The sequence below is a fragment of the Scyliorhinus canicula genome, chromosome 3 (assembly GCF_902713615.1).
Source record: "Scyliorhinus canicula chromosome 3, sScyCan1.1, whole genome shotgun sequence".
Classification (NCBI taxonomy): Eukaryota; Metazoa; Chordata; class Chondrichthyes; order Carcharhiniformes; family Scyliorhinidae; genus Scyliorhinus; species Scyliorhinus canicula.
Window position 1 is genome coordinate 215,829,816 of NC_052148.1, and position 17,184 is coordinate 215,846,999.

General features: G+C 44.4%; 1 protein-coding gene across 1 annotated transcript; it reads left to right on the forward strand.

The window, feature by feature from the left end:
- The first annotated feature begins 1,233 nt into the window (after positions 1–1,233).
- On the forward strand, positions 1,234–14,145 carry rrh (retinal pigment epithelium-derived rhodopsin homolog). Its single transcript, XM_038793054.1, has 7 exons — positions 1,234–1,542; positions 1,941–2,131; positions 6,032–6,131; positions 9,408–9,561; positions 11,208–11,376; positions 13,027–13,205; positions 13,287–14,145. The coding sequence occupies exons 1-7, from the start codon at positions 1,410–1,412 to the stop codon at positions 13,390–13,392; spliced, it is 1,032 nt and encodes a 343-aa protein (XP_038648982.1). The 5' UTR covers positions 1,234–1,409; the 3' UTR covers positions 13,393–14,145.
- Positions 14,146–17,184: the final 3,039 nt, after the last annotated feature.

Here is a 17,184-nt window from a genome sequence, read left to right on the forward strand (position 1 = left end):
AGCTACAAACTGTGCAATGGATTCACCTTCTTCATGGTTGCGCTCATGAAACCTAAACCTTTCTGCGATGACTAAAGGTTTCAGCGAAAACACAATTTCCACTATTTCATATTAGGTTCTCGTATCTGGCTTCTCCAGCTGTACTGGATTCCTCAGGAGATTAAATGATCTCCCCCCCCCCCCCCCCCCCCCAACCCCCTGCCATTATGCTCAGGAAAGTTGGGGCTTTTATATCTGTTGTTGTATTGTTCACTTGAACAAAATATTTAAATCTCTCAGTATATGAGCTCCATCGCTCTGCATTCTCATCAAAAGGTTGCACAGTGGCAAAAATCCCTGCCATTTTTACGGAAGGACCTGCATGTGCACAATGTGCCACACGTTTTTAGCACTATCTTGTTTCCTTACTCCACAAAACAAGGCAAACCTGAGCTCAGCCTGTTTTCCTTTCGTGTTTTACAACATCCCCGCCCCTAAATTTGTTGTTGCTGGGTACTTGCTACTCACGGTTACCGAATTTGTTTTGGGAAGAGCACGTGGCGAGCTGCTTCTCAAAGTTGTTTTCTTCAGATTCCGTGATGATTTGTCGTTTCGACTGGTGGTTGCAACCATTGTTTGGCTCCTCCATCGCCATCGCCAGCTTTCATAGTTATTTATTTTTCCTTTCAGGTGCCTACAAACTCTATTCGTTTTGTTTTTTGCCAACAAATGCTGTTCACCTACCCTGTCGCCAGATTTTATATGGGGGTTTTAAAATTAAGTCTGCAGTCATCAGAAGTTCAAACAGGCAAAGACCTTTAATACTAATAGCTTACTGCCGCAAGTAGGCTTCAATGAAGTTACTGTGAAAAGCCCCTAGTCCGCCACATTCTAGTGCCTGTTCGGGGAGGCTGGAAAGGGAATTGAACCCGCGCTGCTGGTCTTGTTCTGCATTATGAGCCAGCTGTCTTAGCCCACTGTACTAACCAGCCCCAGTCAAATGAACAATACCTTTACTCAGGAGACATTTGTTTCGGCTGCTAGGTTACACTGCCCCTTTGCCGGATGATTTTATCTGATTGGTCTCTTAAAGTTCCCCTGTTCTACTGCAAGGCTGCTAGTGAGGAAAGACTAGAAATACTATCAATACACAACAAGCATCATGTGACTTAAATCTCCTACAAATAGTTCTCTGCATGGTAAAGTACCAGATCTGTGGAGCTCATTGTTCAAGTAACAAGGAGTTTGAGTTCCAGCTTTTAAATCCCTTTCACTGGTTGCTCCAAATAACCTTGCCGCGGTCACAGTGAGAGAGTCTTTGTGGGCAGGAGACAAGATTTTTGTCTCCAATTTTACTCTTGAATAGAGTAGATAAAAAGTTCTCTCTTAATTTTATTTTGGAATCACAAGCATTTTCTCACCATTGTGATATGGAAGATGCTTTCAAAACCCTACCTGGGAATATTACCTTCAACTCCTCCATAGGCACCGCTGAAATGGAATCCAAATCTGTCTTCTCTCAAAGGGAGCACAACATTGTTGCAGCTTATTTGATAACTGCAGGTACTTACTTGACTGTTCTCGTTTAAAAGTACTTCTGGAAAGTGAACAAAATCATGGTTAAATATTTTGAAATACATTGCAGCTTAAGATGCTAGAATGTATTCAATTGAATTTTTTTACTTTGGTCCAACAATGAAACTTAAGCAGCCAACCTATGTTTTGATTACATAGAAATGAATTGAAAGAATTTATGAAATGTAAGCTCCACTAACTCATAGCTGACACACATAATAGTGGTAATAAGTTTGTGTCAGGCAATCAACTGTGTTTTTCCTGTTGACAATATGTAAAAGCTTGATGCCATTGTTGAAGAGCTGCAGCTCCACACATCTTAAATGCGCTTATTTTGATAGCAGTGGAAACATTAATGAGAAACTTGACTTTGTGTTTCATTGCAGGAGTATTAAGTCTGCTCAGCAACATAGTAGTGTTAATGATGTTTGTTAAGTTCAGAGAGTTCCGCACAGCCACCAATGCAATTATCGTGAATCTGGCTTTCACTGACATTGGGGTGAGTGCCATCGGTTACCCAATGTCAGCGGCGTCAGACCTGCACGGCAGCTGGAAGTTTGGCCATTCGGGCTGTCAGGTCAGTTTGCTGACAGAAAATGTATTTTTAATGTAAGGGAGAACAAAAAACATTTTTATCGAATTTGTGAAATGTACTCAGTTCTAATTATTACCGTTTCCTCCCTGCAGAATTGTTTTGGTAACTCGTACCTCCCTTTTCTCCCCTGTTGGTCCCTCTTTTCTCTCAATTTGGTGTGATAATTCTTTCACTGTCACGAACCAGAAAATTAAATTTAAATACCATCTCCCGAGGTAACCCATCCAAAGCAATATATTCCAATTAACTTAATCAAAAGTACATCTCATCAAATCTGCCACTGGAAATCATTTATAATTCTCTTTCTTACAAGAGTTTATAAATTTGTCTTTGTTTTGCTTATCTGATGGTAGTGACGGGGTGCAGGCAGAAGAGAATTTTTATTTGATACAGACTAAAATGTGTGAATGAATGTGAGCTACTCTTCTGATTCATTGCAAAAATGCTAATACCCTTGCGAAAGCTATGGGTTAAATCTTCCTGTCTCCAGATGGTTGGAGACTGAACACACTACTATCAAAGATGTGACATTATGATAAATGCACAGAACTGTAAGGGTTAATGTTATGTCCAAATCAGCCACTCGAGGGAGCTAGATGCAGAACTATATAAAGCATCAATGCTAAGCCTTCTGGGAGAGTATTGAGTAGAAGGCTAGAAGACAGACCACAGGAAAGATGGTGTGAGTGAGAGCAGATCATAGTTATCGTATTAGTGTAGAGATTAGTAGTAGATGAGGGTAGATTGTATGTTTATTATCAACTGTGTATTATATAGGAGCGAGTGACAAATCCAGTTAAGTAGTGTAAATAAATCTTTAGCTTTGTTCAATATAAAAGCTAGTTGTGGTCTTTGTGAACACTACGCTAACCATCCTCGGATCAGAATCATAAAGAACACCACAAAAGATGCGAGTCCTATCACACAGACCTCCATGGGAATTACCTGGAAAGTTTGAAATTCAAATTGGGAGTTCCTCTGCTCCCTGAGACCCTCCATGAATTACTCCAATTCCGAGCGGGAGTTGGAGGCTTGGGACAGTTAGACAGTACCCACAAAACTGTAGACAGATTGAAACTTAGTCCAATACTTGCTAACTGCACAGCTAATCCCCCAATCACATCCCTTGAACACCCTGTCTCTAACACCCTGACTATACACTTGACCCCTCTGAATTAACCCCTTGATCCCCTGACTACCCCAACCTCCTGACTATTCTACCAATCATTTGACTACCACCGATCCAATCCAAACTGACCTGGCTACCCCTCTGATCCGCCCCCCCAACACTGAATGGATCCCACTGTGCCCCGACCAGACCCACCTACACCTGTCACCCTGACCTGACCTCACTTGATTAACACCACTGACCACAAAACTACCCCCATTGACCACCCGAACTGAACTTACCTTACAGTAGCTAACACAGCGCCGGGAACTTAGGTTTAATTTTGATCTTGGGTGGCTGTCTATGTCGAGTTTGCACATTCTCCCCATGTCGGACCAGAGCTGGGATTTTTTTCAGGAGGGGGAGGATAAATTTGGGCTGGGGATGTCTGTTGGGTTAGGGGATGGGGGTCTTACTGAGCAGGGAGGGTGTCTGGCAAGGTCGGGGCTGGGGCAGGGCGGGGTCTGGCCAGAGGGGTTTGGTGGGGGGGGGGGGGGGTGATGTCCTGGGCTTTGGCAGGAGTCGCGTATGGTCAGGAGGTGGAGTGAATGGGTAAGTTCGGGGGTGGGGGGGGGGGGGGGGGATATGGGATGGTTGTGTCGGGGGAGGGGTGGTTGGTTTGCGCAGATGGGGGAAGTGAGGTCGGACCGGAGAGTGGTTTGGGTCGGGGCAGTCATGTCAGGCTGGGGAGAAGTCTGGGTTGGGAGGAGGAATTGGGTTGGGCTGGGTCGGGCCTGGGAGCGGGGTTGGGTCAGAATAGAGGTCGGTTGGGGTTGAGGTCAGCTGGAGATGTCAGGCAGTGGGGGTCAGGTCGGGTGGTCAGGCAGTGGGGGTGGTGATGTGATGGGTCGCCTGGGAGGTCGTGCGTGTGAGAGGAGTGTCCAGTACAAGGCTGGCTCTGGGTGTTTAAATAGTTACTCTGGAGTTAGAAATGTTTTTTCCCTTCTAACTCTTTCAGAGTAACTATCAGGGTAAAGCTGACAGAACCATCTGAGGTTAGTGATTTAAGTCGCTTCTGTCAGATGGTTCCCAACCCGGTACAATTCTCTAGAGGAAGTTAGCACTTCTGTGTAATTATCGGGTAAACCCTTACATGAGAACTTCCTAGAGCAATTCCCAAGCGCAACATTGAGGTGCTCCTAAATGCGACGCTGGGGAACCAGGAAATTATTTTGTAACTTTGTTGACACATAATTTCATTTCCATTATTCGGCCAGGCAGCCATCTGTCCTGTCACAGACTTTGCCTTTTATTTATTGCCCTCCTCCCTACTTTCCTGCCCCTGCATTTGCCTACATCTAATGCTAACTCTGATTTTCTCTCCACAAATGTTGCATGACCTACTGAGCATTTACTGTATTTGTTTCAGATTTCCAGCATCTGCAATCTTTTACTTTTGTCTTTCATTTCCGCGACTGTTCTTGTACCCAAGCACTGTCATGGTTTTCACTCTATCAGATATATAAATGATAAAATGAACAAAAATGAATACTAAAAAGGATGTACATTGGTATAATGGCCGGAATTCTCCAGCTGTTGTGATACTCTGTTCCTGCCGGCCGTGCACCTCCACCCGGGGAGGGTGTATTTAATGGAAATCCCATTGACATGCGGCAGGAAGAGAGAACCCCGCCACCAACTATTGCGATCCCTGACTGGACGGCAACAGTGGCTAGGATACTGGACTAAAACCCCAATATTTCAGTTGATTTGAAACACTATGCAGAAAGAAAATGATTCGCTCCAGGGATGATTACATGAATAAATAGGGCTAGGTTATTTTTGAAACAAAACTTTATTAGGAATACAATATTAACTTCACACCCGAAAAATATAGCTTGCAATTTACTCCTTAAACACCACAACTCAATTTCACATTAAACAAGAAAAGAAACATACAGCTCTTAATCTATCTTACTGTGGCAGAAGTGTTGACTCAACATCAGACAGATCAGAATTCAACTCCTCTCTCCAAGGTTTTCTCCAAAAAAATCTGTCTCCCTCCAGTTTTCTCCAAAAACTGCCTCTTTCCACAGCTTTCTCCAAAAACTGCCTCTTTCCACAGCTTTCTCCAAAGCTGCTTGTATCCATCTGTCTCCATAAACCATCACTCTTTCAAAATGTCTCTCTGCATTCCTTGGCTCTACCCAGCAACAACCTCATCTCCCTAAGCTAAAAAACAAATTCCCTCTGCAGGCTGCAAAGCACTTTAACTCCCCAGGGACTTCCCTAGTCAAACCATCAGTCCATTAGCCTAGACTGAAAAATACATTCATTTGCCAATTTCACCTCCTGGCTGTATAAAACACCCAGGCCCTGCAAAACGGAATTCTTTTTTTAAAAAAACATGACCACAGCAGTCAAGCACACTCTAATCCCAGGCTTTTAACTATTACATTTCCCAATACTAAGAACCCAATATTCCTTAAGTCTTCCAGTCGCCACACAGCGAACAGCACTCCCTTGAGAAACATGCGTTTGGAGGATCAAAGAATCTAGCCCCATATCTTTGATCACAAAGCATTTAACATAGAATAGAGCATTTTAAGAACTTTGGAAGCTCTCCTTACTTTCCTAATAGTGGCATAACTTTCATCTGAAGTAGCAGAATAACATCTAAAGGAGATCAACCCCTACAATCTCAAAACAATTTTGTCCATTACACTGAATGCATTTCTCTGCCTGTTTTAACGCATGTCTTATTTTATTTTCAGGCTTATGCAGCTCTAAATATCTTTTTTGGAATGGCAAGCATTGGGTTACTTACTGTAGTGGCTATTGACCGGTACCTGACAATTAGCAAGCCTGAAATAGGTAAAGATATAACATATGGAATTGTCAAGATATTGATATTGACATGAACATTTTCATCCTTTATCTGGGTCAAAATCCTGGAACTTCCTTCCTGACAGAACTGTGGAATTGCCTACACCATATGGGCTGTAGCAGTTCAAGAAGACAGGCTCACTACCATCTTCTCAAGGGAAATTAAGGATGGGTATTGAACATTGGTCTTGCCAACGATGCTTACATCCCATGAATGAAATTTGAAAATACAACTTTCACAGATCCTGCTTTTGAAACAGATATACAAACATCGGGCGGGATTCTCCGACCTCCCCGCCGGGCCGGAGAATCACCGGGTGACGGCGTGAATCCCGTCCCCGCAATTCTGCGGCGCCGGAGTTTTGGCGGGGACGGGAATCACGCCACGCCAGTCGGCAGCCGCTGGCAGCCCCCCCCCCCGGCGATTCTCTGGCTCGTGATGGGCTTAGCGGCTGCCCGTTTTAGGCCAGTCCCCCGGCGCAAATTAGACCTAGTACTTACCGGCGGTATCTGGCTCTGCGGGCGGCCTCCGGGGTATTCGGGGGGGCGCAGGGGGATCTGGCCCCGAGGGGTGCCCCCACGGTGGCCTGGCCCGCGATCGGGGCCCATCAATCCACGGGCCGGCCTGTGCCATGGGGGCACTCTTTCCCTCCGCACCGGTTGCTGTGGACCTCCGCCATGGCCGGTGCGGAGACTAACCCCCCCGCGCATGCACTGGGATGATGCCAGCACAGGCTGGCGCTCCCGCGCATGCGCCAACTTGCGCCAGCTGGCGGAGGCCCTTCGGTGCCGATTGGCGCGGTGCCAGCCCCGCTGGCGCCAGCCTAGCCCCTGAAGATGCGGAAGATTCCGCACCTTCCGGGCGGCCCGACGCCGGAGTGGTTCATGCCACTCCACAGCGCTGTGACTGCCCTCCCCGCCGGGTAGGGGAGAATCCCGCCCATAGACTATGTAAGAAGGTCCATTAATAACAGTTCAATACAGATGTACACTACGCATCACAGATGGAATCTTAGAATTTTGTTTGCCTCTCTCCCTATTTGTACCAATTTTTAAGATTCTCTCTCTGTTCAGGCACCTGAGGGTGAAGCATCGTTCCCTGTGCTAATGTCTGAGATTGCTCACACGTCTCTGTTTGTGAGAACAGCCTCTGGGATTTGTGAGAATGGTTCAAATTGAACGGCCACATCCTTTTTCTTTCCCTACCTGTGAAGATGTGTCTGTTTTCCTTTCGATCTTTTCTCCAAAAAGCTCAACTGCGATGAGAAATTTGTCAGATGGAGAAACCTTAAAAATAGCATCACACACTGACATTTCCTCAGCACAGTGCAGTTAAGCACAATTGGGCTGTCATGGGACATCTTCAGACTTGACTATTCCAATGCATTCCTGGTTGGCCTGTCACGCCTCAATTCTCCATTATCTTGAGGGCATCCAAAACCATGCTTTCCCTATCCAAACTTGCACCAGGTGCTGTTCACGCATCACACATTGACTCCCATAAGCAAGGTTTTTGAATTTCAAATTCTTATCCTTACTCTCTAACCTCTCCAGGGCTGCATCTCTCCCAAGCTCTTCTTCAGTCAAATAACCCTCTGAGATATCTGCAGCCGCCTTCCTTTCGCTTCCTGAGCTTTCTTGGCTTTAGTCACTCTGCCATTGACGGCCACACCTCACTGCCTAGGCCCGAGGCTGTGGAATTCACTGATGAAACCCCTCTGCCTCTCTACCTTTCTTTCCCCCTGTAAGACTCCCTATTAAGACCTATCTCTGCTGCCTCATGGCACGGAGGACCCGGGTTCAATCCCGGTCCCGGGACACTGTCTGTGTGGAGTTTGCACATTCTTCCCATATCTGCATGGATCTCACCCTCACAACCCAAAATTGTGCAAGGTAGGTGGATCGGCCATGCTGAATTGCCCCTTAATTGAGAAGATTTTTTAAAAAATGAAGACCTAGCTCTTTCACAAAGCTTTTGCTCATCTGTCCTAATATTGCCACATGTGTCTTGGGCTGGGATATCCTGATCGCGCCATGATGGGTTTCCTCATGGTGGACGGCATTTAAATATCCGTTGACTTCGCCGACATCAGAAGATCCCTCGCGCTGGTGGGAGGGACCGAAAAATCTCACCCATGGTGTCTAATTCTGCTTCATATCATTCCTATGAAACACTTTGGGGCACTTTTTTACACAAGAGGCACAATATAAATACAAGTTTCTTTCTTCTTTTAAGTTAGAACATAGAACATACAGTGCTGAAGGAGGCCATTCGGCCCATCGAGTCTGCACCGACCCACTTAAGCCCTCACTTCCACCCGATCCCCATAACCCAATAACCCCTCCTAACCTTTTTGGTCACTGAGGGCAATTTATCATGGCCAAACCACCTAACCTGCTCGTCTTTGGACTGTGGGAGGAAACCGGAGCATCCGGAGGAAACCCACGCAGACACAGGGAGAACGTGCAGACTCCGCACAGACAGTGACCCAGCGGGGAATCGAACCTGGGACCCTGGCGCTGTGAAGCCACAGTGCTATCCACTTGTGCTACCGTGCTGCCTGAAGTTGTGTTGCTTTCAACTCATTTTTCCAAATAGTAAGAATGTAACTCTGACAAAACAGGAAACAATGAAGAAGTAACTTCTCCGATGCTTTTCCTTTGTGTGGTTTCCATAATCTGTGATGGACATGGAGTCATCTAGCATGGCAGCACCAGTATCTGCTACCCCTGGCATGATCTAATGACATTTTTGTTTCGCTTACACTCTGAACAACCATTTCCACTGTCTTTTGAAGTAAACTCTTGATTACTAATTGGGTCATATTGTAGCAGACATCGCTGGTCCCCTGTTTCTACTGAGTGCACGGGTAACCAAAGCACTATAGGTGAAACAAAAACAGAAAATTCTGGACAATCTCAGCAGGTCTGACAGCATCTGTGGAGAGTGAACCGAGCTAACGTTTTGTGTTTGGATGACTCTTTGTCAAAGCACTATAGGTGAAGATTTCCTTTGTGTTCTAGGTGTAGTAAAATCCATAATTTAATAAATTTGAGGTACACCAAGCCCAGAAAAAAAGTTGACATATTTTTATTACACAAAATTGCAAACAAATTCAAGTGACGTATATGTCGCAATACAATCTTCTGGTTCAGTTCTCGTGGTTATCATCCTGTAACATGTATTGTTTCGTAGTTAGCTGACTTGTCTACAGTTGTGTCATCAGTCGCAGTGGTCCATTAATCAATAAATGTTTTCAACAGGAAGGAGGATGACCGGTGCCACCTACACAATTCTGATCACAGTGGCCTGGGTGAATGGTTTATTCTGGGCTCTGATGCCAGCAATAGGCTGGGCAAGTTATGCTCCAGACCCAACAGGAGCTACATGTACCATCAATTGGAGGAACAATGATTCGTACGTTTTCTTTTGTTATGTTCTCTGTATATTTGTTTTAATTAGAACATTGGTCTTGTAAACCAATATTAAGCTTCATGTTAACGGTCTCTTTTATCCCCCATCGATAAATTCTCTATTTCAGACATTGAAAATCAAATAAACATAAATACAGTGTGTAATGGGAAATATTACCTTGGGGATTGTTTTTAATTAAAAATTCTCTCAACCTTTAGGTTTAAAATAATTTCTTTCTCCTCCATCCATTTTCTTCAATTCTCACTGAAGGGTGTTGACATGCTGATGACACAAGCTGTGGTTGCTTGTAAATAGCGGGTAGGTGCTGCAAATACACACTCTTGCATTGATAAACAAGGTCTGGTTTAGCACAGTGGGTTAAACAGCTGGCTTATATTGCAGAGCAAGGCCAGCAGCGCGGGTTCAATTCCCGTACTGGCCTCCCCGAACAGGCACCAGAATGCGGCAACTAGGGGCTTTTCACAGTAACTTCATTGAAGCCTACTTGTGACAATAAGCGATTATTATTATTTAATATCAAGTCTATCGGCGGGTACTCTTTAGTACAGCTTGTGGAGGAGCAACATGCATTTGGCTGTGTATGTGCGCGCTTCCAAAATTACTTTCCGATTTACACCATTATAAGAGTGAGCGTCAATCTCAAAACAAAATCTGTGCCATTTAGTTGCCCATATAAATCAAATCCAGAGTTAAAATTTATAATCAATTGCTCTTATCTTGTTTTTGAGTATGAAGAGGTCTTGTTTGCTATGCAGAGTGATGGTGCACCTATTGAAACAACATGGCCTCCACTGCTACTGTCTCTCGCTCTCACGTAGATCATTTCATGTTCTTTCAGCTACAATGCATGGAAAGAATGCATGCACACATGCAGCACTTTTCTGTTTTCCTGTTCTTCATCTTTCTCCACAACACTTCACTCACATTGCACGTGACAGACATGGGCGATAGGGAGAATATATTTCTTGAAAGGGCAGGAAAGCTATTTTTTCGAATGTTGACTCCCAGTTTCTGCTTCAAGTGACAAATTACTGGCCACCTGGGACGGGTTCAGGAGCAGGGGAGAAGCCCAGCATGTAACCATACTTGGGCCTCCGATAGGAAAGGTAGGGGTGCCTCCCTCACGGGCTCCATTTCCACATCAGATGCCCCTCAAAGTCTGCCCCCTCGGGTGCTTCCTCAACCCCTTCGTCTCTCCATCAAAACATCCCAACCTTCTCTCCCACAACCCCCTCCCTCAACCTTTGGCTCTCATTTTTCTGGCCTGCCATGAGATCCCTCTGGCACTTTTCACATGCAGCATTTTCTCTCTTTTCCTGTTCTTTATCCCCCTCCACAGCTCTCCAGTCAGATTGTACATGACAAGCATGATAGGTAGGGAGAAAATATTGAAATGAAAGGGCAGAAAAACATTTTGTTTAATGTTGACTCCCAGTTTCTGCTTTTCCTTCACACTTCTGACTTAGTCGAGTTTAGATTTGGGGGTTGATGTAGATCCATACCGATCTGAGGATGTGGAGTTTGCATTATTTAGTTTGCAAAATGAGGCATAAATGTCTACTCAAGAGAAATTAAACTTCAACCAAACTTGAGAATTGGTCTGATTCATTGCATGGCTTTGTTTCCAGGCTGTTTGTTTCCTATACCATGACAGTAATTGCGGTTAATTTTATGGCACCACTGTCGATCATGTTCTTCTGCTATTACAATGTGTCAAAAACAATGAAAAGATTTACGCAACACGATAGTCTGCAAAATATAATCTTGGATTGGTCAGATCAACTGGATGTGACAAAGGTAAGAAAGTTACCCTTTCAGAATTCAATTACAATGGGCAGAATTTTGCTGGTCCTCTACGTGTGGGTTTGAAGGCAGTGGAGGTGGGGGGGGGGGGGGGGGGGGTGCTATTAAAATCCATGGGTGGTCTTCCTGCCATGCTTCAGCACTCCCCAACCAGCCAAAAATTTTATGTGGGGCAGGAGAAGCCTAGGACAAATTACTCATCCTCACCTTAATTGAGGCTCTTAAATAGCAGATTAGTGGCCAGTAGGGATGAGTTCAGGAACAGGGGAAAGTCCAGCATGTCACCTTACTCAGGCCTTAAAGAGGAAGGGTAGGGGTATCTCCCTCACAGGCCCTGTTCCACATCAGGTTCCCCCCAATGTCTGCCCCCCTTGGGTGATCCTTAACCCCTTAGCCTCTCCATCGAAACTTCCCACCCATATCTCCCCACCGCTCCTCCCCTCCCCCGCTCTCCTTTGGCCCTCACCTTTCCTGTTCGCCATGAGAACTCCGACACATACCTGGTCCTGGGCTCTGGGACTTAAAATCTGGAGACTGCTTGTAGTCCTAGTTCTAGCCAGTGTTATCACTAGTGCAGTTGGGATAACCAGTGCTGCCGGCCAATAAGATTGGCTGACAGCTCACTAAGCCAGAGCTCCAACTGAGTCAGAGGAGAACTCCTGTGTTCAGCCAATTAGTGCTTTTTAAAGTATTAAATTAATGTGGAGCTGTTGTAGGTGGGGATGCATTCCCCACCGTGCCTTTGGGTGGTGGTGGGGTGGGGTGAGGTATTGGGAGGGGGATGCTGGTGGGACACCCCACCATCTTTAGGAAACAATATGGTGTAATCTAATGGAAATTTAGGTCTTTGTTCAGTATCATCCTGCCACCTTCAAAACAGCTACCATCAGCTCCTTCTTAAAAATCCTGCCTTCAATTCTCTGCCCATCCCTGCAATCATATCGTTTGACTATTTCCAGTCTGGTTTTCATCCATATAAGCATAAAGACCTCATTATGCAATTTTTGCCTGCAACATGGCATGTTGTCACTTCTTGTCCTTTCTGAAGTTTATGCAGGTACAGTGTCTCAAAATCAGCAAGCTTGGCACTAAGACCCTGCCGGATTTCGGAGCATGGTGTATTTCAGATCCGGTGGTTAGGGCAGTCTGGGCCATGGACTGGTCAGGTCAATCTGGGTTGGCTGGAACCAAGTGTTAACTCAGACCATGAGAATGGACTGGCATGCATGTGGTAAAGGATATAACCAATCAGGTGCCACACCATGCCAATGTAGAGCCTAACTGAATTGTTCAGTTTTTTAAATATTCATTAAAATTGAAACATGAGCATTCAAGAAGTGTTTGGTTTTGAACAACTATGGTTTATTCTCTGTATTTCCGACACTACTCTGTCATAGTTCAAATCTTTGCTGTCTCAGCACAATCAGTACATAACCGAAGGATTTTCCTCCCATTCTATGCAGTCAAGGCCTGGTGTGCTCCCAAATCTTCCACTTGTGCTCACATTCTATTCTTTATTGAAAGGGTTTGTGGCCTCAGGTCTTCTCATCCCCCAAAGTATGTTTGATGATGCATCACAATGGTCAAAAGAGCAATGATGAACACAAATAAAATAAATCTAACTTGTTTTTCCCTTTCTCACAGATGTCTGTTGTGATGATTGTGATGTTCCTTGTGGCTTGGTCTCCGTACTCCATTGTGTGCTTATGGTCTTCTTTTGGAAATCCCAAACACATTCCACCTGCAATGGCAATTATAGCTCCACTTTTTGCAAAGTCATCCACTTTCTATAATCCCTGCATTTATGTCATTGCAAATAAGAAGTAAGTGTTTATTTCCTTAGCGATTTAGAGGCTTTTTTGCTCATCCAGAATATATCCATGTACATTTCTTCTGTTTTTCAGGTTTCGGAGAGCCATCATTGCAATGATATGCTGTCAGACTCAACAGGATTTAACTATCAGTCACACTCTGCCTATGACCATCTCAAAGGGACCTTTAACTGAATAAAACTTAAATGCCCCACAATACTTTGCTCCACTGCCATACTTTTTATCCAGTGCCCTTCATTTTATCTTTCTACTGCCCACTGGCTGGAGAATCCTGCCCGAGGTCAATGGAGTTCTACATTGCACGCGGCTCGCCCATGGTGTTCTTGCGGCGGGTGGGGTGGGAGAATCCAGCACTATGTCTTTTTATCTTTGATACTCTTAACTTCAAACTGTGTTCTAAATCCTGAACCTTAATGAGGAACTTTCCTACATCTACTTTTTTCATATCCCTGAAAAGTTTAAAGACCTTTATTTGACTCTCAACTGCCCTCTCAAAGGCAATTAGGGAGGGGCAATAAATGCCTCATAATATACTCCTCTCAAAACAATCAGCCTGATAGGCCCCTCATGATTGGTTCAATTACCAGTGACCAAAACTGAAAGGGACAATCTTAACTGTGCCCACAATTGGGGCTGGACTGCTATTTTAACCCAGGGGTGAACGGGAAAGTCAATGTCCCTTTCCGATCAAGTCATTTTTTTGGAAAGAAGTTGAGGACTAGAAGGGGCCCAAGGAGATGTTTTTACTTCAACTTTGCATAGTATTGTCTCCTTAGTTGTAAACTAAGTTTAGTTGTAAAGATGTAAACACCAGAAATGGACAGGTTGTCTTATGAGGAAAGGCTGGAGAGGTTAGGTTTGTATCCACTAGAGTTTAGAAGAGTAAGAGGAGACTTGATCAAATTTTTAAGATCCTGAGGGGTATTGACAAGGTGGATGTGGAGAGGATGTTTCCTCTTGTCGGAGATTCGAGAACTAGGGGTCATACTTTAAAAATAAGGAGTCTCTCATTTAATAATAATAATAATCACTTATTGTCACAAGACCGAGATTTGGAGAATTTATTTCTCTCAGAGAATCTCTGGAACTGTCCCTCAAAAGGCAGTGGAGGTAAAGCCTTTGAGTATTTTTAAGGCAGAGCTCGGTCTACTCTTGATTAATAAGGGAGTGAAAGGTTATCGGGGCTAGGCACGAATGGGGGATTTAAGTTTTTACAATCAGATTGGCCATGGTCTTATTGAATGGCGTAGCAGGTTCGAGGCCGAGTGGCCTACTCCTGTTCCTAATTTGTATATTTGGATGTAACTTCCGTTGAAAAGCCTGGAATCTTTCTCAATTCCCCACAAGGTGAATTCAGTACCTCCCACCCCTTACCCCAAATGTTCTTCTCACCCATTCTGCAACAACCGTATGACAATTCCAAACTCAGTCCCAGCCACTTAGGCAGCCTATATGATCAATTATTGAATTATACAGTTCTATGTCATATAATTTTGAAATTCAAGTCGATAATATCCCTATATTACTATTGCCCACCAGATTTGCAACCTCCTCAAAACAATAAATTGATTACGCACAACCTACTGTTTCTAAAACTGCACAGCTTTCACCAGTTCATGGAATTTACAGTGCAGAAGCAGGCCATTTGACCCATCGAGTCTGCACCGGCCCTTGTAAAGAGCACCCTACTCAAGCCCACACCTCCATGCTATCCCCGTAACCCAGCAACCTCACCTAACCTTTTTTGGACACTAAGGGCAATTTATCATGGCCAATCCACCTAACCTGCACATCTTTGGACTGTGGGAGGAAACCAGAGCACCCGGAGGAAACCCACGCAGACATGGGGAGAATGTACAGACTCCACACAGACAGTGACCCAAGCTGGGAATCGACCCTGGGAATCTGGAGCTGTGAAGCAACGGTGCTAACCACTGTGCAACCGTGCCGCCCCTCACCATCTTTAAACCGGCAGCCTGCACATTTTCCTGTTCTTTCTTAGAATCTGATCTTGGCCTTTCTCAGCCTGCCTCTTCTTATAGATGACACTGTCGTGTTCCTTTCTCCAATATGTTAACTTTTGTACACTTCCTTGCCCCAGACTCATTAAATAGCTTCCTTAGTTATTTATACTGAGTTTGCTCTTTCATTCTTGACTTACTAATTCCAAGGATAAATTGCTTTTGCACCTTAACAAAAACTTTATTTTTCCTATCCTATTTCAATACTTTATATTCATTTTTAAGGTCCACATGGTTCGCTTACTGCATTCCTTACACCTTAAAGTCAACTCACAGCATTATATTAGGTTCCTTTTAAGTTCAGTCATTATCTTTACTCTGAAAGTAATGGCTTCAGGGCTGAGATCCTCTGGGTCCACCCGCTAAGTGCCTGCAGAACCAGGCATCAGGCCAAAATCAGGATGTGTCCTGGGCGGGGTCCCTTCGCAAATCTCTGTGCCTGCCCTGCCGGCTTTAGAGGGTTTCCTGATATCCCAATCAGGCTTCCCACCCTGACGTGACCAGGCCATGCAATTAACTCATTAGAGCTATTTTACCATCATTGACAGGCAGGTTACACCTTTCACAAGCCAGCTGGCATCCCCTCCCCACCACCCCACCCACTACCCCCCCCCCCCCCCCCCCACCCGAGAGTCCTGCGGCTTGCAGTCTGAGGTAACAAGGTGGTAAGTGCCCGCCCAACAATTGCCGCCATGGTGCCCAGTGGGATCCTTCATGGGAGGTAGGGGTCAGGGGGTCTTGTGTTGGGCTGGAGGGGCTCAGGCCAGGGAGCTTCCCTGGGATGGAGCTCGTTTGGCTGCTCTCCCCATCTGCAGCCTTTAAAGCCATTAAACAGTCAGCCAGTGTGTAAAAAATAAAGTTTACTCATTATAAAGTGGAAGTGTCCTCATCTGTAACCTCAACCATTTATCAGTCATTCAGTGTCTCAGAAATACACATCCCTCACAATAAAGTGAAAGTATTCTCATCCGTACCCTGAGACCCTTTAAAAAGGGTCTGACAGTATGCCAAGTTTAAAGGTCTGCGAGACAAAGGTAAAAGTTATCCCTTTAAAGCGGTGGAAAAATAATCAGATTGTTTATTTTCAGAGCTCTGTAGGGATCTATTAACTCAGGGTAGCAGGTGTTCTCCTAACCACAGTTTATTTTAACAGTCTGCCTCTTTGTTCTGAAGTGCTTCCTAAAATGTGCAGCTGTCAATTTGTATGGCCTGGATTGTAGTATCACCATTTTAAGTGACCATGTTATAAATTGTAACTACTCATTGCTAGATCATACTAAAATGTTTATTTGTGCATTGAGTACAATGTATTTTGAAGATTGTCATTATTTAAAAAACGAGTAAAATTAACTTCTAACATTTCCATATTATCTGAAGTCCTGAAAGTTGGATGCGATGTTAAGTAATCCATTCGAATCTTATTTTGTGAACAGCTGTACTTGAGGAAATCTAAGCCAATGTAAATTGCAGTCATTAAAGTCAAATTTGCCAAAGCTGCCATGATGTTTATCAATTGAAATACATCAAATTAGCCCAAGTAGAAAAGTAATCTCATGATGTGTTTATATGAACTTGAATGGAAATCATCACTTATATTGAAAGCTTTCAACACAGCATATTATCACTCTGCTGTATGTAAAGCTGTACGTTTCAAAGCGGAGTTTATAATCCTGCCGAACAACCATTCACATCAAGGTCAGTGTATGGATTGCAGACTGTCTGCAAATTAAAACATGGGCATACCTTTGTAACAGAAATGTCTGTATCTCCCCACTGATTAACACTGGCCACTAGAAAGAGATAACAGAAATTGGTGGGAACGTCCTTCTTGGATATCTCTACTAGCCCAATCAGTTAAACAAGTGAGGAACCCCTTGGGAAATTTATAAGGATATCTAATGATTCTATACCTGCATGTTGCCACTTAATTTGGGAAATTGTTTCAATAT

Bases quoted from the DNA above. Each gene is read 5' to 3' on its own strand.
- rrh (XM_038793054.1), top strand. From the start codon at position 1,410: ATGGAAGATGCTTTCAAAACCCTACCTGGGAATATTACCTTCAACTCC. The intron at 2,132-6,031 runs GTCAGTTTGCTG...TTTTATTTTCAG, and splicing joins TTGGCCATTCGGGCTGTCAG to GCTTATGCAGCTCTAAATAT. The intron at 9,562-11,207 runs GTACGTTTTCTT...CTTTGTTTCCAG, and splicing joins AATTGGAGGAACAATGATTC to GCTGTTTGTTTCCTATACCA.